At 54.5% G+C, this 22607-nt stretch overlaps 6 protein-coding genes across 6 annotated transcripts; 1 reads left to right on the top strand and 5 right to left on the bottom strand.

Annotated features, from left to right (window-relative positions):
* Positions 1-10: 10 nt before the first annotated feature.
* PUNSTDRAFT_42152 (uncharacterized protein) lies at positions 11-1189 on the bottom strand (the record flags this gene model as incomplete). The annotated part of the gene is made up of 4 exons (XM_007380083.1): positions 11-238; positions 264-418; positions 483-958; positions 1062-1189. 4 exons carry the CDS (start codon positions 1187-1189, stop codon positions 11-13), a joined length of 987 nt encoding a protein of 328 aa, XP_007380145.1.
* A 5198-nt stretch (positions 1190-6387) lies between these two features.
* On the top strand, positions 6388-7830 carry PUNSTDRAFT_130834 (uncharacterized protein; the record flags this gene model as incomplete). The annotated part of the gene is made up of 2 exons (XM_007380082.1): positions 6388-6459; positions 6523-7830. The coding sequence occupies 2 exons, from the start codon at positions 6388-6390 to the stop codon at positions 7828-7830; spliced, it is 1380 nt and encodes a 459-aa protein (XP_007380144.1).
* Positions 7831-8235: 405 nt separating this feature from the next.
* Positions 8236-13416, bottom strand: PUNSTDRAFT_130833 (uncharacterized protein; the record flags this gene model as incomplete). The annotated part of the gene is made up of 9 exons (XM_007380081.1): positions 8236-8419; positions 8474-9117; positions 9172-11217; positions 11274-11390; positions 11451-11537; positions 12415-12753; positions 12813-12979; positions 13038-13185; positions 13246-13416. 9 exons carry the CDS (start codon positions 13414-13416, stop codon positions 8236-8238), a joined length of 3903 nt encoding a protein of 1300 aa, XP_007380143.1.
* A 270-nt stretch (positions 13417-13686) lies between these two features.
* PUNSTDRAFT_130832 (uncharacterized protein) lies at positions 13687-15265 on the bottom strand (the record flags this gene model as incomplete). Its single annotated transcript, XM_007380080.1, has 2 exons — positions 13687-14147; positions 14209-15265. The coding sequence occupies 2 exons, from the start codon at positions 15263-15265 to the stop codon at positions 13687-13689; spliced, it is 1518 nt and encodes a 505-aa protein (XP_007380142.1).
* Positions 15266-15622: 357 nt separating this feature from the next.
* On the bottom strand, positions 15623-16924 carry PUNSTDRAFT_124366 (uncharacterized protein; the record flags this gene model as incomplete). The annotated part of the gene is made up of 1 exon (XM_007380079.1): positions 15623-16924. One exon carries the CDS (start codon positions 16922-16924, stop codon positions 15623-15625), a length of 1302 nt encoding a protein of 433 aa, XP_007380141.1.
* Positions 16925-17216: 292 nt separating this feature from the next.
* On the bottom strand, positions 17217-20169 carry PUNSTDRAFT_141242 (uncharacterized protein; the record flags this gene model as incomplete). The annotated part of the gene is made up of 3 exons (XM_007380078.1): positions 17217-17400; positions 17456-18099; positions 18151-20169. The coding sequence occupies 3 exons, from the start codon at positions 20167-20169 to the stop codon at positions 17217-17219; spliced, it is 2847 nt and encodes a 948-aa protein (XP_007380140.1).
* Positions 20170-22607: the final 2438 nt, after the last annotated feature.

Raw genomic sequence — 22607 nt, 5'->3', positions numbered from 1 at the left:
ATAGTCCGCCTCAGTCCAATGCAGCGCGCCACCTATCGTCCAAGTTAACGTAAAGAATCCCTTGATGCTGGACCTGCGGGAGTTGCTCTTCGAGCCGAGATTCGAAAATACGGATTTCGCTGCCTGATCGAAGTTCGAAGGAGATATCGTCGACTTCGACCAGTTTCAGCGCGGGGAACTTGCCAGGGTTACTCAGCGCTTCGTCTACCATGGCCCAATCGAATCCAGGCCACGTTGCCTGCGTTTCCTACGCCCAAGACTACCGCCTCGAGGAGATGCGTATTCAGAGACAGTAAGAGAGGGGTTGTCCAGCTTCCATCGTTGTCGTCGAGATTGAAATTCTTCTCCCTGAAAACTCCAGTCTCCTGCTTAAATACGAGCGCACGCAACCCGCCGCCGCCGGTCCGGTCCCTAAAGTCTGAGAAGATATCTGCAGCTATTGTCAGTAGAGATGAGGACCGTTCACCTCGGGACGATCGCACCTTCCGGGTGCATTTCATCTTCGTACAGAGGATATTCCCACCTCTCGGTCACGACCACATGCAACTCCACGACACCCTTCTCCAACTTGATCATGTCGCAGAGGAACTGGTAGTCGCAGCTATCAATGATCATCAAGTTCAGGACCTTGACATCGTCAAATCCACTGAAAAATATGGCGGCATCCTCCAGCGATCCCATCCTGTGGTCATGCAGCACCAGAGTGGTCAAACGGAGAGAGGATGATGGCCACAGCTCCAGCATGGGCTCTTCATCCTCAGGCCCTGCGTATTCAATTCGAGTCGACTTCAACTCCAACTGCTCCAGCAGAGGCATACGGGAGAGTACGATAGCCAGCCGATCCAGACTGTCGATGGCAGTATCCTCCAGTATGAACAACCGCACGGGCAGGCGGGGGTCATAAAGATCCGGAAGGTGTGATAGAGATGGTGCAATGGTACTCCCGAAGAGCATGTTTCTGCAATCAATGATATGGAGAGAGTCGAGACACTTGCAAGATGAACCCAATGCAGCGCTCTTTGTAGCCCAACGTTAAATTCATACGTAGATGCTGTACGTACGTCGCCAACTGCGGCGAACTGATGAAGACGTTGACAAGGTTCGCGCACTGCATGATTTCTTCGACGGACACGTAGGCAAACAGGTAGCTTTGGCACCGGGCACGCGTCGCCCTGCAGACGAGAGACATATTCTTGTATGCACCGCGGAGGTACGGGCGGTCGAAGGGTTCAGCACTGTGATCACCGTCCTTTAATTGGTTGATAATGCAGTCCATAAGTTCGTTCGGGAGGCGGCGCGGAAGGATCAGTGTCGACTGTGCGACCATGATAGCGTTGTCCGCGTTCAGGTTGAGGACGGTTTATTTTGATTCTCCAATGGAGGTCGACGGCGTGCGGCGATTTATGGCCATCGCTGACTGAAATCGTAGACAAAGCAGATCGGCATTTTTGGGCGTGGAGAGAAAAGGCGTTATGTCCAGGTCGCGACATTGTACGTTGGGTGAAAGCGGTATGGCGTTACTCGTATTTGCCACATACAAGACAATATAGTACAAGGGTCCCCGTTTCACGTGGCTGCGCGTGGTCTTTTTCTCCACTCTCTTTCGCAAAGAACATCCTTGAGTTCTACGTTGTGAATGTTCAGGATACATTCTTGTCCGTCGCCGCCATAGGCCTCAGAAATCCGCTTCTCTATACCATCCTGCAGCGTCTGATTACGGACGATATGCTACATTTAGAGCTCCAGAAACATCGCCACCCCCACCATGCGTTTAAATGAAATCCCATTCCTCCCAATCAATCTGGTCAAAGCTGAGCTTGTCCGCCTTGTAAACCTTCGGAAATTCCTGTTCCATCCAAAACATGATTGTCATGGGGCCCGTCCCCTCCTCGTACTCGTCGCGTTCGAGTTCGATGACCGTGAGTTCCTTGAAAGCAGGAAACCGGGCAGGATCCGTCAAGGCATCATCCACGGCTTTGAAATCGAATCCAGGCCACCCCTCTTCCCCGTCGATGACCAAGACGACCTCCTCCAGCTGCTCCGTGTTCAGCTCGTGCAACAGAAGCCGCATCGGCCAGTCTCCCTCATCATCCGGGATCAGTCCGGCCAGACGCCCGTACTCGCACGTCTGCTTCAGCACGAGCGTGTGCAGGGCGCCTCCGCCGGTTCGTTGTCTGAAATCCGACAAAAAGTCTGGTGCGGTCTGATTCAGCGTACTACGACGAGAGTGGAATGAAGATCGCACTCAGTTGGGGAGGCGCTGCGGCCTCGCTCGTCGGAATCTCTGGTCTCTCCGCCACCGAGACGACCAACCTCCTGACGCCTTTCTCTGGCTGCATCATATCGCAGAAGAACTGGTAATCGCAACGGTCGAGAATGAACATGTCCAGGCACGAGACCTGGTCGAAGCCTCGAGCGAACAACGCGGCGTGTTCGCGGGATTTCAGGTTGTGGCCATGTAGCGTAAGGCGCTTTAGGTTGTAGCGAGACTTCGTCCACGACCTCGGGGCCAGCATATCCTGCTGCTCCGGCCACGCCCATAGAAAGCGGGTCGACTCGAGTTCGAGATGCTCCAGCTTGCTGAGGTAGGAGAAGGAGGCAGCAAACATGTAGAATGTCGCGATCTCGGCATCCTTGAGCCGGAAGTACCGAAGAAGTGGGTATCGATAGGGGGCAGGGGGACGGAGGCCGGGCCCGGCGGTTGTCCACCACAATTGGCACCCGACGTTGCTGATCTCCAGTTGCTTGACGCCCTGGCACACCGTCAAGATGCACCGCAACGACGCGATCTCGTCGAAGCCCGGTTCCACGTTGACCTCCAGGTGGCACACGTACGATGGCAGGCGGCGGTTAGACATCATGGCAGTCCAAAGGTTATCAAGCTGCCGTTTGCTATGAACCAACAGGCCGGTGAACAGTGCTTTCTGGCAGCGGTCTCGGGTCGCTTTGCAAACGAGAGACATGGCCTTGACCGTCTCTACTATGTCTGGGTCAGGATGGGAAGGCGGTGATGCGTCACCAATATTGTCAATGACGTAGTCTAGAAGTTCCTGAGGGAGGCGACGCTGTTGGGGATATACTGCTGATGATCGTTCGGGCATATTGGTTTGGGGAGAGTCGGTGGCGAATTGTTCGTAGTATCTGAGGCGACGACTCCCATATCTTGGGTAGATATATAATCACTGGAGACATAGACTTCAGACAAGGAGAGCCATATACAGGTAGCGACATTGTGTATCGAGTGAAAGTACAAGGACACCGTACAACACTGACAGGATTCGCTGCAACGGCTGGTCACGTGTCCCGTTATCCTTTCGGTCCATCATGATCTTCTGAATCTCAGTCTGGTCGAAACCGGTCATGTCTCCCGTGCAAGTGTACCATCGCAAAGCTTTCGACATTTCACTCTAAGACACGCTAAGAACTATGGATTACTGTATGAGACTTGCCGGATATGGGCCCTAAGCCCTACTCGCTGCTCACCGGCGAACTCGGGAAGCTTCGTCGAAACGCCCGAAGCATGGATCAAGAGAGCTAGATCATCACGACTCAATTGCTTGCTTGAGCTGGACTTGGTGTACAATTCCGGGATATACCACCAACCGCCGCAAGTGTACAGTCGTCGATCCACCACCTCCCGCGACGACTCCTCCAGAAATTCGAGCGAAATTCGAGAGTGCTGTGGGAGAGGTGTATCGGTATCCAACTCCGACCGTGCGAGATGCAACACAGCTGACATAGACACGTCCTCCTACGTCTGCGGACCACCGCGACGTTAGCTATGGACGGAGGCCTTCGTGCATGCTCAACTTCCTCACCTCGCATCGCATCTTCCCCCGCATACCTGGCGCACGCTTACACGCTGGCAGACACCGTGCACGTACCCTAAGATATACGCGAGACGGTACTGCTCACCTCTCGCCCATTCGTCTTTGCCATTAAACCAATGTGCCGTCCATAGCGTCATCTCCAGATCCAGCAGATCCTCGCTCGTATATCCTCTTCACTTGGTTGCGATGATCTTCTCGGGTCCGCGCTATTTTCCCGAGCACCCGGATCCCTTCGCCATCCGTCCGCTGCAATAGTCTAGACACGGCAGACCCACAGACCGGATCCAAGCTTCCCTCGCTCCGTCTAAGAGGAAGCAACTGATCAACGCTCATCTTCCAGTACATTCGCGGTAGTGCACTCTGGCGTTCGTACAATAACCGCAGGTAAATCGCCTTCATCAGCGCCACAGCACCGTCGATCCAATTATTTTCTCCGCTCGCAGCGTTGAGCCTGTCGATCGCGAAACATCCATAGCGCAAGGTAGTGATGCCCATCGCCGTCAGGGCCGGACTCGGCTTCCTTGCCTACGCGCAAGCCGTCGCCGAGCGTGTTTGCGTCGTTCGCTCCCTAGGTTCTTGGTCGAGAAGGCCAGAAAGGACCTTAAGGACGTTGTCGATGCCGGCTGTCTCGTTGAGAGCCTGAAGAGGAGGCTGTTGTTCAGAGAGTTCGATCCGTGCCTCGGAATCCGATGCGCCGCCGACATGGAGGAATAGGACGCGCAGACATGGAAGAGTAGGTCGCGCGGCGTAGTGCATCATCGACAGCTGGGAGGCTATCGTTTTGGTGCAACATACCGAGGAGGATAGGGGCGCTGGACGAGGGGTTTCTCATGACCATGGTACGCGGCGGCGCGGTACCATGGGTGTGCGTGGCTTTTGTCCTGCAGGAACATCATCACTTATATCCTTTCCCAGCGTTCAGGAAAAGAGTGGGGTACCGCATGACCTTCGAGAACTGCGTCTCTCCTGTGTCTTGCATGACCTGACTTTCTGAGCGTTTGACGCGTTCGACGTCGGAATGTCCGCGACAAGTGTTCGAAATCCTGCTGCCACCTGGTTTGTGCTGGAACCGGCCGAAGATCGGACGACTAGTCGATGAAAAAATGAAAGTAGTGACCGGTGGACGTGCGTAGGGGGGGACAGTCGTGGCTTAGAAATCCTTGTCTCGGTAAACCAATAGGAGTTAGATATGGAATGGTTTTTTGTCTCAGGTGGATGTCGTTGATCTTCGGACTCTGGCGCGCCATGATGCGGGTCACATGAGGCGCTGAGTTATATAAACGCAACTTGCGGGAGGCGATTCACTTTCACTCTTGTCCCTCACCTTCCTCGCCCGTTTTTTTCTTCTTTTGCCTCTCGGCCTGTACCCCGCCTTCGTCAACTTGGCTTCAATGCTCATCGGGCTCGATATCCCGATCCCCCAATACTCGTCCTTATAAAAATTCCTAGCTCTTCTGTGGCTTCAAACTCTCAACAAACTTTGGCCGTATCTTCACAACACCTCCGGAGTACACACTATCCATTTCAGGCCCTCTGCGTCGGCATCTTCTTGGAGAAGGATCACAGCCACTCATTGGAGAAGCCGTCGGCTCCGGCTACTCAGGTCCGCCGGCTATCATTCCGGCAGGCTCCGTTTCCCCCTTTCTCCGTGACGACTTGTCCTCAATCCCACACCGAGCCAAACACAACAGCATGCTATTGTATGCTCACGAACAATTACTTGCTATCTATGGGTCTGGGATTCTCAGGTGCTCCGTCTCTGAACTCGTATTGTCGAAGATTGGTCTATATCTCTGAGATCTTCCGAGTGTATACCGACCTCCTCCAGCCTCTCCTTGTCGTCCATTGACCTGGCAAGCCATCTCGCATACCTCGCGGGCGTCATCTCGGCTGCTCTTGTCTCTTGTCTGCGATATGGTGCCTCGATCATGTGGGAATGCTGTCGAAAGGCGGTGGTCACCAAAGGCACGCAAAGCTGGCCCCACAAACCCGCGGTCAGTCTCAGCTCGCTCCTGGCCATCGATAGCTCAAGTACTGTCCCTACTCGGCCCTGCCAGTTTTGAATGCCTTTTGCAGTCTCCGGTCACCATCGATTCTCGATCCTTGAGCGCTGGACGGTGGGCGCGTTGCCTGTCCGGGACTGCAGTCCGTTCTCATCCTGATCGCTGATGGCGGACTATACCTCAAGAGGACGTACTCGGCTTCCATTTCGACAGCTTCCCTCGTGGGTCGACCCCGCCATATACCCTGATAAGGTGGTCCACCCAGTTTTACCTGCCCCCTTTCACCCTCCACCACGACCTGGCCCTCCAGCCGGTGGCCAAAACCCAGCACACAGCCTCGTCCAGCATCCGACTGAGACATTCGCACTGATGAGGGCGTTCCGTCATTACATGGTCATTGAATCGGCACGTCCGCGCCGCGTGACCGCGATTCATGGACGTGCTATTATGCGTTAGGTGCTATAACGCGTTTCGCCCCTTTCCACAACTCAACAATCATCTATACTCTCTACTCCCCCAAACTCCTCTATCGACCTCATATTGCACCCAAGAACATGAATGCAAACGGCTATGGGCAGCAGGAACCGCTGCGAGGCCCAGACGACAACTTCCGCGGACTCGCACCCGTAAGTCCTGCACAGTGTGGCTTATTGTGTGCAGACCTCCCCCGAGTTCTAACATGCCCTTAGACTGTACAGAACGGTGATCTGGAGGAGTTTGGCACTCGTGCCGATTCCATCAACTGGATGGAAACCGATAATGCGCAAGTTACATCGGCCTTGGTCGAACGCACGAACAACTGGATTGCACTCCATCCCACCCAACCTCTCTTCCCCAACGCCACGACGCTCCGTGCTCGCTGCCTCTCTTCACTGGGCGTGCACGTCGTCGCCCAATGGCTTTCCGCCGCTCTCGCGACTTTGGACATAATCCTCCGTGCGGGCGTGGACCACCATGCCCTCGCCGATCTTCTCTTTGCCATCATCCTTCCGCGGCCGTTCGTTGGCCCTGCCATCAACTCCTTCACCCTCATCTGGGACTCGCATGCCGTTCTCGACCACGAGTTCGTGGAGGCATGTGGGGCACTGGCGAACATATTTAGACCCCGGAATCCCTTCCCCAACTGCTTGAAATTCCTGCACCTCTCGCTCGACTTCGTCGCGGGGTCCGACGAAGTCTGGGACGCGATTGCCGCATTGCCGGCCCTGGAGGAACTCAGACTCTCCGCGAGGACCAACATAGTTCAAGCCGCCACGTCGTGGCGCGGAAGATGGGGCAGGCCGAACGTCTTCCCCATGCTCAAGCGCCTCCATATCAGCGCACCGATTGAGGAAGCGACGGAGATCGTCCGAGCTACAAGACCCAACCTCGAGGAGCTGCGGTTGGAAGTCCCTCTGCTCGCCGCGTTCGACGAGCGCATCGTGGGCGCACTCCGCGCCATGGCCTTGGCGTGTCGCGCCCTACGCCGCGTCCACATCTTCATCAAGGACATGCGCGTGCACGAGCAGGTCGCCGGACTGCTGCTCCAGCCCCTTTACCCCCTCCCCCTCGTGGCATTCTCGCTACGCTACCCCTCCGAACCCCTGTCCCTATCAGACGAAGAGTTCGAAGAGATGGTTCGAGCATGGCCTTCACTCCGTCACCTCGAGCTGAACCCGCTGGGGCGCAATGCTTTGGGTCTGGTGTTCGACAAGCTGCCAACGCTCAACGCCGTCATGATCGCGCTTGCGCGGTGCCCATCCCTCCGGCACCTCGGATTGCGTATCGACCCTAACGCGCCAGTCACTGCCGCGCTGCACAGCTGGGGAATCTTGCGGACCTTGGACCTCGGGGTGTCCCAAGGCACCTACTGGAATGCGCCTCAGGTGGCTCGTGTCCTCCACGATTCGTTGCCCGTCGACCGGGGCTATCATGCTCTCGAGATAGACGATGGCGCGGACCAATCAGAGTGGGTGCGCGCCGTCGCCCAAGAATTCGAGGTGCTCCGCCGGTCCTGAGCTCCTTGAGGTCCTGGCCTTGGCCTACCAAGCGTTGTCGACCGCGGGAGACAACTCGAAGCAACATTTTCCGTGATTTTTCGTCTCTTACTGCGTCTCCCCAGAATCTCGTTGGTGACACTCGTCTGCAACTCCAAGCATCTTTACATATTCCTCATCATACCCTACGGACAAAAACAAGTCAAAATATGAAACCGATATACATACGTAGACTATGTGTATGATTAACGAGAAGGAGGATAACATAGTCATTAAACAAAATCGTTCGATACCGACGCTCGATCTTGAACGAGCAGGGCAAATCGCTGTTCTCGGTCAGGTGAATATCGCCAGTGGATGCGGTTCATATATCACGTCGTTCGTGCGGCAAGTTACCGATCCACAACGTGGTACATGTTTCATTCTTCAACATCCAATATGGATGTAAGGTGCCCATCGACTAGGGGTGGGATCGATTTCTCGCAGCTTCTGCACTGCAGCATCGAGAGCATATGGGACGATATGGGGATCGAGAAACTCTGAGTCTCCCCGGAACAGCTCTTCATAGACCGTCCGCGCTACCAGTGGTCCGTCCACGTCTCCCATGGACCTTGATCAGAGACGTGAGCTGCAGGAACCACTCGTTATCCTGATCACGACTTACCATAGAGTGGCTATCACGCTCTTGAACCCGGTGAACAACATCGCCGCTGCAAGGTGGACAGCCTGATCAGGACGGCTGGCGTCGCCCTTTGCGGTCTCGCACGCGCTGAGGAAGGCTAGGAAGGCGTTCGGAAGCGAAGTCGGCATCAGCTTGGCGATGGTCAGCATCTCGTCGCGCAGCAGGAAACCGCTGGCCAGGGGGTTCTTGGAATCCTGATATCCGTGGCAAGCCAAGTGGAGGATGGTCGCGTTCGGGAGCTCCTCCAATACGGTCCGGACGCGTGCGCCGCACTCGCCTCCGTTGCTAGCGTCGTCCTCGAGCGGCAGGCAGATGAACGCGTCACGAGGTACCACCGAATTGATCTCGGATAGTTCGTGCGCCGTGTATGGCAGAGGCTGCCATTCAGGGTCGTATGGCGAGGGCGCAGCAGCCAACAGAATCTTCGTCGTATCGCGCGGGATTGGCTTCAGCTTCTTCTGCGCGGTCCGAAGGCTACTCAAAGTCGGAGCGTAGGAGGATACCAAGTAGTCGGCGCAAGATTCGGCCTTATCCTCCCCGTAAAGCCCGGCAGCGTGAACAGGAACGAATGCGAATACCCCTGTAGGTATCCACATAACTCGTGGGCGATCTCGCCCCGCAGCCCTCTGAAAGCATATCTTCAGTAAGTCAGAACCTCACACAGCCGGAAGGGCACTTACCACCAGACCGAGGGCAGCTACAATCGGTTGTACCACTGCGTTCCAAAGCTGCGTCAAAACAATGTTACCGCCTTCACGCGGTTTCTTGGCCTTCTTCTTCACCATCAAACGTACATTGAACGGTCGATCACGTTGTCGCAGCTCTTTCCTATAGGATATGTTCGCTTGTTTGAAGCTTACAGCGTGCTTGCCCAGTTCTTGGGCGGTGATGCCTGGTAAAGGGACCCACTTGCAGGAACGGTCTTGTCCGATGACGATCGCGTGACATCCGTCGCGGGCTCCCGGTACCAACATGATGACGTGCGCTCGAGACGTCTCCGCCGTCCGAGCTAGCTCTTCAAAGGAATAACCCATGAGGAAGCGATCCATGCCCGGTAATCTGCGAGCCTCCATGACGAGCGTATCGAATTTCTCGCTGAGGCATTGACGGGCAAATTCAGGTTGGTCATGTCGAAAACTTCCTTCCTCGAGCGCTCGCGAAAGTTGTAACAGGTCTCGAGACATACCCTCAGGCAGTTGATCGAAGTCCTCGCGGAGGTGCAAGCTCTGTTTCCAGAAGCTCGCTCGCCCTTGTTCCAGATATTCGATGGCCAACTCCGGGCGCCCGACGCTGAGCGCAGTGACCGCCGCATCGCGAGCTAAGGTTTCCCAGGTTGTAACCTGTCGCAGTCGAGTCTGAATGCTGGCGGCCCTAAAGGCCATCCGGGGTGGTAGGCGTAGCACGCGACTGTAAACCTCTAACAAAGCGTCGACGGCCTCGTGCTGAACGTCAGCATCCGGCGACATAAACCGCTTCTGCAACTCGGAAATCACCGGCATAGAGCATGCCACCCGATCTTTGACGTTGCCCAAACTATCATCGATCATGGCAATAAGGTGAGCTATAGAAGTCGTGTAGTCACCACGACGGAGGTAGAGGCACGACAAGCAGTAGTGTGCCATGAACCGGGCAGGATGACCGTCTTGCATAATGGCCATTGCTTCCATCGAACATCGCATGGCAAGCTCCAGATCCTCTTCCGTAGGCGTGAAAGACGAGGGCTCAACGATGTCCAGCGCAAGACAGTAAAGAGCTTGATGCCGCTGCATATGGCCAGGAGGGCAAGCCTCTAGAGCTTCTTTCCGAATGGACAACAACTCCCTTCGATCCTGGGCGCCAGTGGACACGATGTCCAACCGATGTTTTGCGACGACAGCAAGGAATGTAAGCGCATCTCCTCGACTTTTGTGCCCTTCTGGACGATGCCTGAGCACTTCTTCCAGTAGTCGTGCCGCGTGATCCACAGGCTGTAAGTCTTCAAGCGTCGGAGGACGGTCCAAATGGTCAAACTGAAGACACATGATGCTCGCCATTGTCGTCAGCGCGTCCGCTCGTCGAGGGTGTCCTGGTGGCGTCAAGGTCAACGCTTCCGTGCTGAGGCGCATCGCCTGATCAATGATATTGGGGTCGCCCGTATGGCTGAACATGGTCTGGCGCATGTGAGCCAGCCGCAAAAGCCACCTTAAGCGTCCCCCGCTATCGATATAGGAGAAGACGCGCAACGCCTCCCTGGCAAGAACAGTGGCTTCGTTCAAGAAGTCAATGTTCTTGGCTGGCTGGTGGTGGAACATGTGTAACATCCAATGACATATGTCGAGGAAGGTGCAGTCAAGGGAATTGATGATGTATGGCCTCAAGTCGTGCCCCTCGGGACATTCTTCGAAGGCGATATGAAAAACCCTTACAGCTTCTTCTGCATCATCCACGTTCTTCGATAATCGGTACCTATGGTGCAAGGAATTGCCTAGGTTCGCAAGAGAGTAGAGCCGGTCATCGTCGTGATGGGCAAAGAGCGCTACGGCTTTCCGATACGAATGAATGGACAGGTCGAGGTGCCATGCTGCTGGCTCGGACGCATGACCCGGCCCGTTTCCAAGGGTCGTATCATCGGGATCCACAGTCAAAGCGGCACAAACAGCGCTGTATAGAGGCGGAAAGGGACGGGAAGGTTTACCGATGTATCGCTCGATGTGATAACGAGCCCCTGCATCTAAGGGACGTTCTGCCTGGGTTCGAATCAGGTCAACTTGGTAGCTTGGTCGGTGTGATCGAGAAGCGACACCAGGCGGAAGTAGGGGCCCCGGCGATGGTGTCCACGATATGCAGGACGGGATCGCGGAAGGCACTGGTGGGTCGATAATACGCGGTACGAATTTTCGGGCTGTGGCAAGAGACGTTCCTAGTAGAGAGCCAATCAGTATTATAAATGCAATCGAAGCAACTGAGTTATACTACGAACCTTCAACAGCCCCATGGAGATGTTGATCGCATTTGCGAACCATGCTCGATCGACACGCGTATGATGTCTCCTGGCGTGAGCCGCGTGCTGAAGAAGCATAAGTAAAAGCCCGATATAAGTCAGAACCAAACGCATGCTTCCTAATCGAGAGAGAGAGGGATCTAACTCAAGGGACAGGTAATAGCGAGCGCGCGAGGACAGCGACTCCGACCCGGTCGACTCGAAGGGGATGGGGTTGCTTGCTAGCCCTGCCTCCTACATATACGATGATAGCCGTCGCCTCGTCTTCATCAGGCCTCGACGTCACGGACGCAAAACCAATCCATGGTTCGGATTTCTAAGCGAGGCCTTCCTCTGGTGCACGGGATTTTACTGCACGGGTCGGTAGGAATGAGAACCAAATCCCCATGGCAGCGTATTTCGCCATAGTAATTGGACACTGTACGAGCTATCTGGAGGTACAGACGATATCGAAGGCGCGCAAGCACATTGGTATGGTATGGTATTACCCTGCACGGTCCCAGTAGCGGATTGGAGAATAATGACGAGACAATATGACGAGAGGAGACGACTCGAGGTTGTGCGAGTCGGCCTAAGTCGGCCGTCAAAGGCAACTCCCGCGGATCACCTACCACCAGCCATGTCGCCCAAAAATTGAACTCGCCACTACTTCCTTTCAGTCGCTTAGGCGTTGATAGGTATGTCAAGGGTGTTATCAAGGCATCACATTACGACAATGTCCCTCTAAGGCCGCTGCGAATGCCCGGTCAACACGGAGGAGCTATGTCAGGAAAAGATCTCGTCCATCCAAGACGGAGAATCTATGCTGGGAAGAGTTGAAGCTCGTCATAGAGACTATTACGATGGGGTTGATCTAGGTAGCTATCACAACGGCTACAGTATTTGCGACTACGGCTTACACACCCCGTTCATAGCCATAATCCGAAGCAATAATCCGTCTTACGAAGTTGAGGATCGCTTGGTTGACCTCTTGCGGCTGCTCGAAGAACGGTGCATGCCCGGCGCTGCGCAGAAGCACGAACTCGGATCTCTCGAACGTCTCTTCCATGAACCTTTGCAGGTTCTCCCAAACGACGTGATTGTCCTTGTCGCCCTGCAAGATGAGGTACGGAAGCGTGTTCCGTGTGGTCAAAATCGCGCTCTCGTCCTGGGTGCGCATGATAATGTGTCGCCGCGCCGCGGGGACCATTGCCGTGACACCGCCTATCCACGCGAGCTTGGTGTCGTACGGAAGATCACGCGCAGGCTCCGCAAAACACGACTCGACGAACACCTCGCAAGCCTGCATCGTTGGGCCGTCGTCATTGGACCGCCATAAGCCGATTGAGTGGAGTTGCGCACCTTGGAGAACACGGCGATATCGTCGCTGACTAGGTCAGGCACTATGCTCATGATGGTTGGGTGTGCAACCTCGGGGTGCATGCTGCGATACGGGAAACCACCAGTGATGATCACGCCGGCCATCAGGTCAGCTCCATAGTAGGTCGCGATGTCGGTTGGGACGATGGCTTGGGGCTTGAGGTTAGCTTTCTATATCCTCGCATTCTGGTGGCAGGGAAAGCTCACCGCCGAGGCTCCAGCCCGATACAAATGGTTTGTGCAAGTTATAGGCGTCGTAGACCGCCTTGAAGTCCTCGGCATGGCGCTGCGACACGTACGCGCTCTCTTCCGCGGGCGTGTCACTTCGGCCCTGGCCTCGGATGTCGTATGCGATCTAAACTGACAGTGAGTCAAATTGCGCGTTTCGCATATATGCATTAACGAGCTTACGCACTACATGCAGGTGCGTGAGGAGGTTAGAGTCATCGAATTGCTTTACAAAAGCGAGGGCCGTGCAACAGAATCCGGGTATGAAAACGACCGCGGGTTTGTACGGATTACCAGCGGAGTAGGTACAGATTTTTATACCGTCCTTGGAGGTGACATAGCGCACGGAGTCGAGCATCCTTTTTTCTAGGAGGGAGAAAAACTCAAATAGCGTATTTGAACACGCGTTACATCCCGGTCGGAGCGGAGTTCTTACAGCGTTGGAGCATCGTTCTGATAGTGGGATGCGTGATGCACCGCGACGTTGAATACTGCATCGCTTGGCTTCTTCCCCTTGCGGCACGGACTCGGAAATAGCCACGTAACATACACGCCTGACGTTTCTTATCATTCATCGCACTTCCAAGACGTCTCATACTCGTACATACAGGGTTACGGCATCCAAGCACTACTTCGCAATGCCCCAATCGTCCCACTCGCTGGATGATCCAACACGAAGGAGGTTTCTCTCAGCGAGCTTTGGAAGTCTGTCCCATATATCGGCAGTTAGGGTGTCCAGAATATCCTTCGGGTCCTCCGCCACGCCCGCTTTGTGGAAATCATCGTGTTCCAAGCCCGGCACGACGAAATCATCGCATACCATGACTTGCTTCAGGACCGGATATCTCGTCGAACTGCTCAACAGAGCGTCTGCCTCCGCCCAATCGAGTCCTGACCAGGGCACCTCGTTCTCCTTGTAGTTGATGACGAGGACAACCTTCTCGATGCGCTCTGCTGTGATCGCGTCGAGAAACCGGTTTGCCCAGATTCCATTCGGTGATTGGTGATCACGTAGTGATTTGCGTTGCTTCAACTGAAGCACTTCCAGAACACCTCCACCGCTGTGTGTCCTGTAGTCTTCATATTCCCCTGGAGCGTTGAGATCAGAGACTACGACCGTGAGCGATTAAACGGAGACATGATCACATACAGTCGTCCCATTCCGGATCCATCGTCAATGTTAGATGCTTGAGGCCCTTCTCCTTGGCCAACAGAGCACAGAGAAACTCGTGTTCATAGGAATCGTCGACATACCAATCCAACCTCTCGATTTGGTGGATACTGCCCGTAATCAATGCTACGTACTCGAGTGAAGCAAGGGCGAAATCTCCACAAAGCTTCAAGCGCCGCAACGTATAGGAAGATTGAGCCCACAGCTCGTGCCGGTCGGGTATATATTGCGGGCTGTAGGCGGTGTAATCAACCCACGTGAAGCCGGACATCCGCAAGTCCTTCAATGAAGGCATGCGGGACAGAATGCGGGCCAGGTCGTTATATGATTGGAGGACGCAATTCCTGAATGTTAGGCGCTGCAACTTGGGAAAGGACGTATCGAAGAGGCACTCCATAAAGCGGTATTCAAGCTCCTTGGCCTCATCTTCGCCGTCATCACCGTCGTCATCGTCCTCGCCTTCGCTATATTCATATCGGTCTTTCGAGAAGCTCAGTATTGTCAGCTCCTCAATGGCGTGAAACATCCCAAAAAGATAGGGCAAGGTGTCCATCGAAGACCGCGTGACGTCGGGATTGCATTTGGGGTCAGGCTTCGCGTAGATGTATACGGCTCGGACGTGGCGCGCCAGCTGGGGCGACATAAGGAATATGTCACGAAGAACTTCAAAGTGCCCAAAGCTCGGGATACACAAATCCCGGAAGAGGTGATATTGGCTACGGGGTCGAGTGAATTTGCTGACGAGCGCCATGTCTTCCAACGCGACCGTACAAGACCACCACTGGTCGGTGCGGGAAGGCCAAACGGATGGGTCCAATCCATCGATGATGAGATCGAGCACCTCGCGAGGGAATTGACGTGAAAAGCATGGTTCCTCATCGGTGGTGCACGCCGACGAGGTGTCGGAGTCGGCCTCGGAGTCGCTGGCGTTCAAGTCGTCCTGGTCCGTATCCAGATTGTCGTCCGGAGCATATCGCGAGGCGGTCTCCTCGATGCTGAGAGCGTCATCGGCGTCTGCCAGTGAACCGTCTGCCATGTTGCTCGGTTGCAGGGGCACGCAAACGGGTGGCGAAGGCTAGCCGTGAGATGGCGGTATCGAGTCCTTTGTGTTATTCTGCGTGCGTGCTTTATAGTCCAGTGGCATGCCGCAAACGGCGAACAAAGGGTTATGGATTCTCTTTGCAACATCGTCAAAGGTTTAGACAAAGGGCGCGGTCGTTGTTACGTAAAACAGGCGCGCTGGGCCCACAAGGTGCGTCCAATGGGAGATAGCGATGTTTTTCAGATACTATTAGGTTATTACAGCACCCACCGCGTCTCCGTTATTCTTTAAGCCATTAATGTATCGGATAAAGACTTGCAAAAGGTACGCGGCCGGTCGCACATCCTACACCTATACAGCATCCTTTTCGTAGTCCCAAGCGATGACCCCCCGCTCGTTGACCTTAGGAAGCCTCTGCTCGATGTCGAGCAAAAAGTAGTGGATGGTGTTCTCCATGTCCTCGTCATCATCGAGATCGTCCTCGTTTATGTTAATGACCGCGACTGTCTTCAACGCAGGGAATCGCTCGGGGCAGCTCACGAGCTCGTCCGCCGCCGCCCAGTCGAAGCCGCGCCATGGCTCCGCCTCCACGTTGTAGTCGATGACAAAGATGATCTTCTCGAGCGTGTCCGTCCTGAGCGATGACAGGAGTTGGTTCGCCCAGTTTCCGTCGAACTCGGGATCCAGCTCCTTCTCTCGGACGCTGTCGAACACCCGCTCCTTTAACACGAGCGTTTGCAGCGCGCCTCCGCCGGTTCGTGCCATGAAGTCGGAGAACATGTCTGCAGGGGTCTCCATGAGCATGCGGCACGAATAAAACGCGAGATCCGCCGCCGTCTCACCTTCGGGGTGCTCGCAACCCTCACGTTCCAGGTCCCAAGTTTCGGAGCGCTTTGCCGCCGCCAAGGTCAACTTGTTGACGCCCCTTTCCGGCGCCATCAGATCGCAGAGGAGATTGTAGTCGCAGCGATCGACAACGGCCATGTCGAGGTTCTCCACCCTGCGGATGCTGTTGGAGAAGAGGGCGCAATGATGGAATGATTCTAGGTCATGGTCTTGAAGAATCAGGCTTCGCAGATGGTATGAGGATCCCGTCCACAAGTTCTGCGGGGCTGGGATTTCCGTACAGCCGGGACGCTCCGAGTCGGCGTACTGCACCCAAGTCGCCAGTAGTTGCAGCTCCTCCAGCGCAGGGGTGCGGAGAAGTATGGCGGCAAGCTCGTCGAAGGTGTTAATCATGCACTGGATCAACATGAGTTGCTTGAGGCGGGGATAGTAGGACGAACACATCCCCGGTACAACGATCTGCTCGAAGCTGTTGCATTGGCTGATCGAGAGGATCTCGATGTTTTGGCACATCGCCAGAATGAATCGCGCCGACTCAGAGCTATGCCACCCCTGCTCGAGGTAGAGGTAATTGACGTGTGTCGCTAGGCATGGATTGGCCAAGAAGACGTCTCGGAGCTTGTCGCATTGCGTCTTGTCGGAGATGCACACGTCGGCGAAAAGTCGTTTCTGGCATCGAGCACGAGTCGCCGTGCAGACAAGGGACATGTTCTTGTACGCGTCGTCGTTATTGATGTTCTCGATGATGTGATCTAGGATCTCTTGAGGAATGAACCGAACCGGCCGGTGGTAAGAAGTTTGGAACATGTTGGTGCAGGGCGAGTCAACGACGATAGGATGACATCCGGAGGGTGAGTTCTTTTATAGCCAGTCATACCGGATTGTCGAACAAAGGATGCCTTATTGAGTCTGCGACGTTGTACGCTTAACCAAGCAAGAAGGAACAAGAGTATGATCGGTCGCTTACGCTCCACGTTGGCGTGCCACGAACAACAGATTACATATATCTGACCGTGGAAATATCAGAACGTGACCGTGCAACCACAAAATCTCATGCTGCAAGTGAATTTCACACGCTTTAAGTTATCACATCTGAATTTCAACACCCTATATGGATGTATGGCGCCCATCGACTCGGATTAGGGTCGATATCTCGTAGCTTTTGCACTGCAGCATCAAGGGCATAGGGCACAATGCGCGGGTCCAGGTGCTCCGAGTCGCCTCGGAAGAGCTCTTCATATACAGTGCGCGCTACCAAAGGTCCGTCCATATCGCCCATCGACCTGAAACGACGATCGTGAGCTGGAAGGTCGGGCTCTGATCACTGGCTAACTTTACCAAAGAGTAGCGATCACGCTCTTGAAACCGGCGAACAACATCGCAGCTGCAAGATGAACGGTTTGATCTGGCTGGTTGGTATCGCCCTTCGCCGTCTCGCAAGCACTGAGAAAGGCGAGGAAGGCGTTCGGGAGGGAAATCGGCATCAGTTTGGCTATGGTGAGCATCTCGTCGCGTAACAGGAAGCCGCTGGCCAGAGGATTCTTCGGGTCCTGGTACCCGTGGCATGCCAAGTGGAGGATGGTCGCGTTCGGGAGTTCGCGCAGTATCGTCGGCACTCGCGCTCCGCAGTCGTCTCCATGACTCGCGTCATCCTCGCGCGGCAGAGTCAGGAATGCCTCATCTGGCACGACCGCATCAATGTCAGCGAGTTCCTGCTTCGTGAACGGCAAAAACTGCCATTCCGGATCGTACGGCGACGGGGCGGCGGCAAGCAGAATCTTAGACGTGCTTCGCTGGATGGGCCTCAACTTCTTCTGAGCATTCCGAAGAGCGCTTAGAGTAGGAGCGTACGAGGACACGAAGTAATCGCTGCAGCAATGACGCTCGTCTTCCGCGTAGACCCCGGCCGCGTGAACCGGAACGAATGCGAAGGGACCAGTCGGAACCCAAATAACTCTAGGCCGATCGCGTCCTGCGGATTTCTGTAATATACAATGAGTATGCCGACTGAAGTCTGTTTGAGAAGTTCTTACACGGAGATTCAACGCCGTTACGACAGGCTTCACGACGGAATGCCATAGCTCCGTCAGAACGACGTTCCCGCTTTCAGGAGGTCTCCTGCTCTTCTTCACCATCATCAGACGAAGTTGACCATCGCGCTGGGGCATCTCCCTCCTATACGAGAGACTTGCATGCTTCATCGACACGGCGTACTTGCCGAGCTCTTGGGGTGTCAGTCCAGGTAAAGGCACCCATGTGCAGGCGCCATCTCGACCAATAATGATGGCATGACAAATGTTCTGCTCTCCTGGTAAGAGCACGACAACGTGCGCATTAGAGGAATTGGCTGTCCGAGCAAGCTCTGGATAAGTGTCGCTCATGAGGAACCGAGTAAGACCAGGTAACTTCCGGGCTTCCTCGACCAGGGCGTCAAATCGCTCGCTGACCCTTTCCATCGATAGCTCTGGCTGATCGGGACCAAAGCTTCCCTCCTCCAATGCCCGCGATAGTGTTACCAGCTCTTGTGATAGGTGGTCCGGCAGCTGGTCGAAGTCCTCTCGAAGGTGCAAGCTCTGGGACCAGAAGCTCGCTCGCCCTTGTTCAAGGTATTCTATGGCGAGCTCAGGTTTGCCGACCCGAAGCGCGGTGAGCGCAGCGTCCCGCGCTAAGGTTTCCCAGGTGGTCACCTGTCGGAGCCGAGATTGGATATTGAGCGATCTGAAAGCCATCCGGGGTGGTAATTGAAGCAGTGAGCTGTAAACCTGGAGTAGACCATCGATGGCGTCTGGCGTGAATTTGGCCTCTCCGAAGGCCAAGTGCCTCTGCAGTTCCGATACCAGAATCAGGGCATGCGCCATCCGGTCTTTGACGTTTCCCAAATTATCCTCTATCATGCGGGAAAGGCAATCGATGGCAGCCCCGTATTCGCCTTTATGTAGGTGAACGTAAGACAGGCAGTAACTGGCCATGAATCGAGCCGGGTGTCCGTCTTTCATCATCTCCCATGCTTCCGTGGAACAACTCGCGGCAAGCTCCAAGTCTTCTGGCGAAGGGGGATAAGGCGAAGGTTCGATAAGCTCTTCAGCAAGGGCGTACAAAGCCTGGTGTCGCTGAAAATGACCAGGAGGACATTCATCGAGGGTCTCCTTCCTGAGAGCCAGAAGGTTTTCTCGTGCTTGAACACTGGGCGTGATCTGTGCACGATACTTCACCATATCCGCCAAGAAGGTGAGCACATCACCTCTGTCTTCGTGCCCCTTCGGACGATACGTAAGGGCCTCCTCCAACAAGAAGGTTGCATGATCCAGCGTCGGTATGTCGACAAGCGTTGGTGGTGATCCCCTGGTTTCGAGCTCGTAGCTGATCGTTGATGCGAACGTCGTCAGCACAAACGCGCGACGAGGGTGGCCTACTGGGGTCAGCGATATAGCCTCGCGGGACAGATCCATTGCCTCGTCGATTATCCTGGGATCACCCGTATGGCCGAATTTCACCAGACGCATGAGGACCAGGCGCGACAGCCAACGAGGGCGTCCATCCGGGTCGTCGCTCACACCGGACATGATGCCGAGAGTCTCCCTAGCGATGGCAGTGGCTTCCTCCAAGAAATCGAGATTCTTTCCCTGTTGATAGTGAAACATATGCGTCATCCACAAACAGAGGTCCATGGACGTGCAATCGAACGAGTCGACAACGTAACGTCTTAAAGGATGGTCTGCGGAACACTCGATAAGCGCGTGCCGGAATATATCCACCGCTTCTTCCGCATCGGCCAATTTCTTTGATAGCCTATATCGATGATGGAGCGAGTTGCCTAAATTGACGAGTACGTAGAGCCGGTCGTTGGGATGGTGCGCGAATAAAGCCATGGCTCGGCGAAGAAGGTCTATCGCCACGTCAAGATCTGCTTCGGATCCATCCGACGCAAAGACGGTGTTATGCTTGCAGGCTGAGTTGAACGCAAACCTTGCGCGAGCGAAGCCGTCTTCGTCGTCCAGCGGCTGCGAAGAAGGTACGACAGGTCCAGCAGAGGGAGGACCATAACACACCATTCCGGATTCAGGCGCTTCGACTTGAGAATAAGCATGTACAAGTGCCGCACAATCGTGGGGTAAGCGTATAGGGCCTGATGACGGGGTCCATGATGGGCAGCAATTTATTGAAGAAGGCACTGGTGGATTGGTGACCTCCGGCAAGGACCTTCGGCGCGATATGAAAGGCCAATCTACACGCGAAATGGGACTCAGTTGATGAAACGTAGCTCGAACCTGAAGGAAGAGTTCACCTTGAGATGCTGGCAGACTGTGATGCCTGAGGCCCTCAGCGCTCACGGATGATCCAACCTGGGAGCCGCTCCGGACTTCGACAGACGACGACATTGCTGAGGAATACCTATCTCAACATAACTCGAGTGGAAAGGGAGATGAATCGCACCCTTCTGATAGTTTCCCCCTCCGCAGTGACGTAGCAATTCAGAAGGACGAGATTGTTCGTGATTTCGTGATTTCGGGGACGAGACTCCGTCGCAGTTGCAGCTTGCTGGTATTGATACGAGCAAGAACGTAGTGTTTAGCCTTGATATCGGGTGTCGGAGACTGGAGTCAAGGGTAAACCCAAGCACGGCTTTTCTGCAGAATACGTAACGGGGCATAGAGTCCGATCCGAGCTATGCCTAGTACTGATGTCCAAACGGATGACATGCGAATGTTTTCTATCGCACAGGAAAGGTGAGTAATATACCCAGGCTGAAACGTCTGGCACATACCGAGGCTTTGAAATCCCTTCATGTCGTCCTGCATCCCGAGCTTAGTCTGTGCCAGCACGCAAATCCGCGGATGTTCTCATGCATGGTGCCTGCGTGTTCCGACATGTCGATGCCCAGAAGACTAGGATTGCTCGGGATTGCTCGAAACCTTACGACAAGTATGGGCGAGGCTATGATTGAGAGCGTAATAGTACAAACGACCGTGCCAAGTTCGAGCGCTTCTCTCGGACTTTGATAGCTATCTTTACCGCTGGCGGTACCAGCGCGGCCGTCTATGTAGGCAGCTACCTCCCAATTGACTCGTGCAGTGTTCGAGTATATTTGCGAGTCGGAGTCCTCGTCAAAGATACCCCTTCTGCCGTGAATCACAACCGAGTTCGGGGCATATCAAGGAGTCTGGCATCCGAGAGGTGGTTCACGAATCTCAATCAAGACCAAATGATGAGGCAAGAGGGTATCACAGAGGCGAGCTATTACATCCAATCTTGCCTTGATTAGAGGCCAACGTTTGTCCCTCTGTATCAAACGTCGTCTCGACTATTTATCGACCATTGCCATCCGAGCAACCACCTCCAATCAACGAGAGCCCTGCCCGCCCAAGATGCAATCTGCAGGACATGTTGGGCCTCGTAAATCCCATCCGTCGAACTCACAAACTCTCCCACCAACCGACGTCTTCGACTAGAATAATGGTCCTCAACATACCTGCCTGCATTCACGAACAAGTCGATCCGTGCTTGTCTCTCAAAGCGCAGGTACTATTTCCAATGAAGTGGCAAGATGCTCGTCACGGAACAATCACGGCGGCGAATGTTGCCAGCGCGTCCGCAATATACTATATTCTTCCTGCGCTCGTCGACAACCGGAGGGCGTACAGTCGGGGACAAGCAAAGTCAACAAATCATGTAGCGGCTCACACGCATTTCCTATCACATTTCTGACTTTGGATTCAGAATCAGCGCACCTGGAAACATCCAAATCTGCACTCTTTTGAAATTTCCCACGAGAAATCGGGAGTGCCAATTTTTGGGCGAGTTTCACCGCTACATGTAGGGTGCTGCGCCCGGATCAGAAGGCCGCAGATGCCCCCGGAGGGCCGAGGACTGGACCCCTTGACCACTAGCTTCAGGCTGCCCGGAACCCACCTGTATTTGGTGTCTAAGCCGGTTCTTGCCAAAATAGGGATATTTGACTGCCTATTTTGGCGGACAGCCACATTGGTTCTCACGCAGTTCAGTCACATGATTGAAGTTCCTAATTTTTTTGTGGCGTTTCGGCTCGTTAGAATTATCAATCGCCATCAGAATCATACGCAGAATACAAAAAGGAAGCGAATGAGCACTTTTCGGAGATTTTAGGGTCATTTTTTGGGGTGTGCCAATTTTTTGGGGTCAATTTTTCTTATTTTGGCTTTTCTGGGCAATCTGCTCGTGCAATCCTTGAACTAATGTGTATAGTATCATGCCTGAAGCAAAAGAAAAGAAAACCGAGCATATTTCGGGTCGTAAAAACTCGGTCATGTTTTTGGTTGACTTTGCTTGTCCCCGACTGTAAGCGCCGGAGACCAGCGCACCCGGGAGCTTGTCGTCATGTCTTATCGAGGTCCGAAGACTGCGCCGCTGGAGAGAAGCGTCCGAGAACCCGCGCTGATCGGAGCTCCTCAGGGTTCGTGTTGGCGTCCACTGGAGATTCACAAGCGCAGAATGGGTGGGAGACCTTGAGGGG

The sequence above is a fragment of the Punctularia strigosozonata genome (assembly GCF_000264995.1).
Source record: "Punctularia strigosozonata HHB-11173 SS5 unplaced genomic scaffold PUNSTscaffold_2, whole genome shotgun sequence".
Lineage (NCBI taxonomy): Eukaryota > Fungi > Basidiomycota > Agaricomycetes > Corticiales > Punctulariaceae > Punctularia > Punctularia strigosozonata.
The sequence above is the reverse complement of the archived record's forward strand: the minus strand, read 5'-3'. Positions and strand labels throughout refer to the sequence as shown.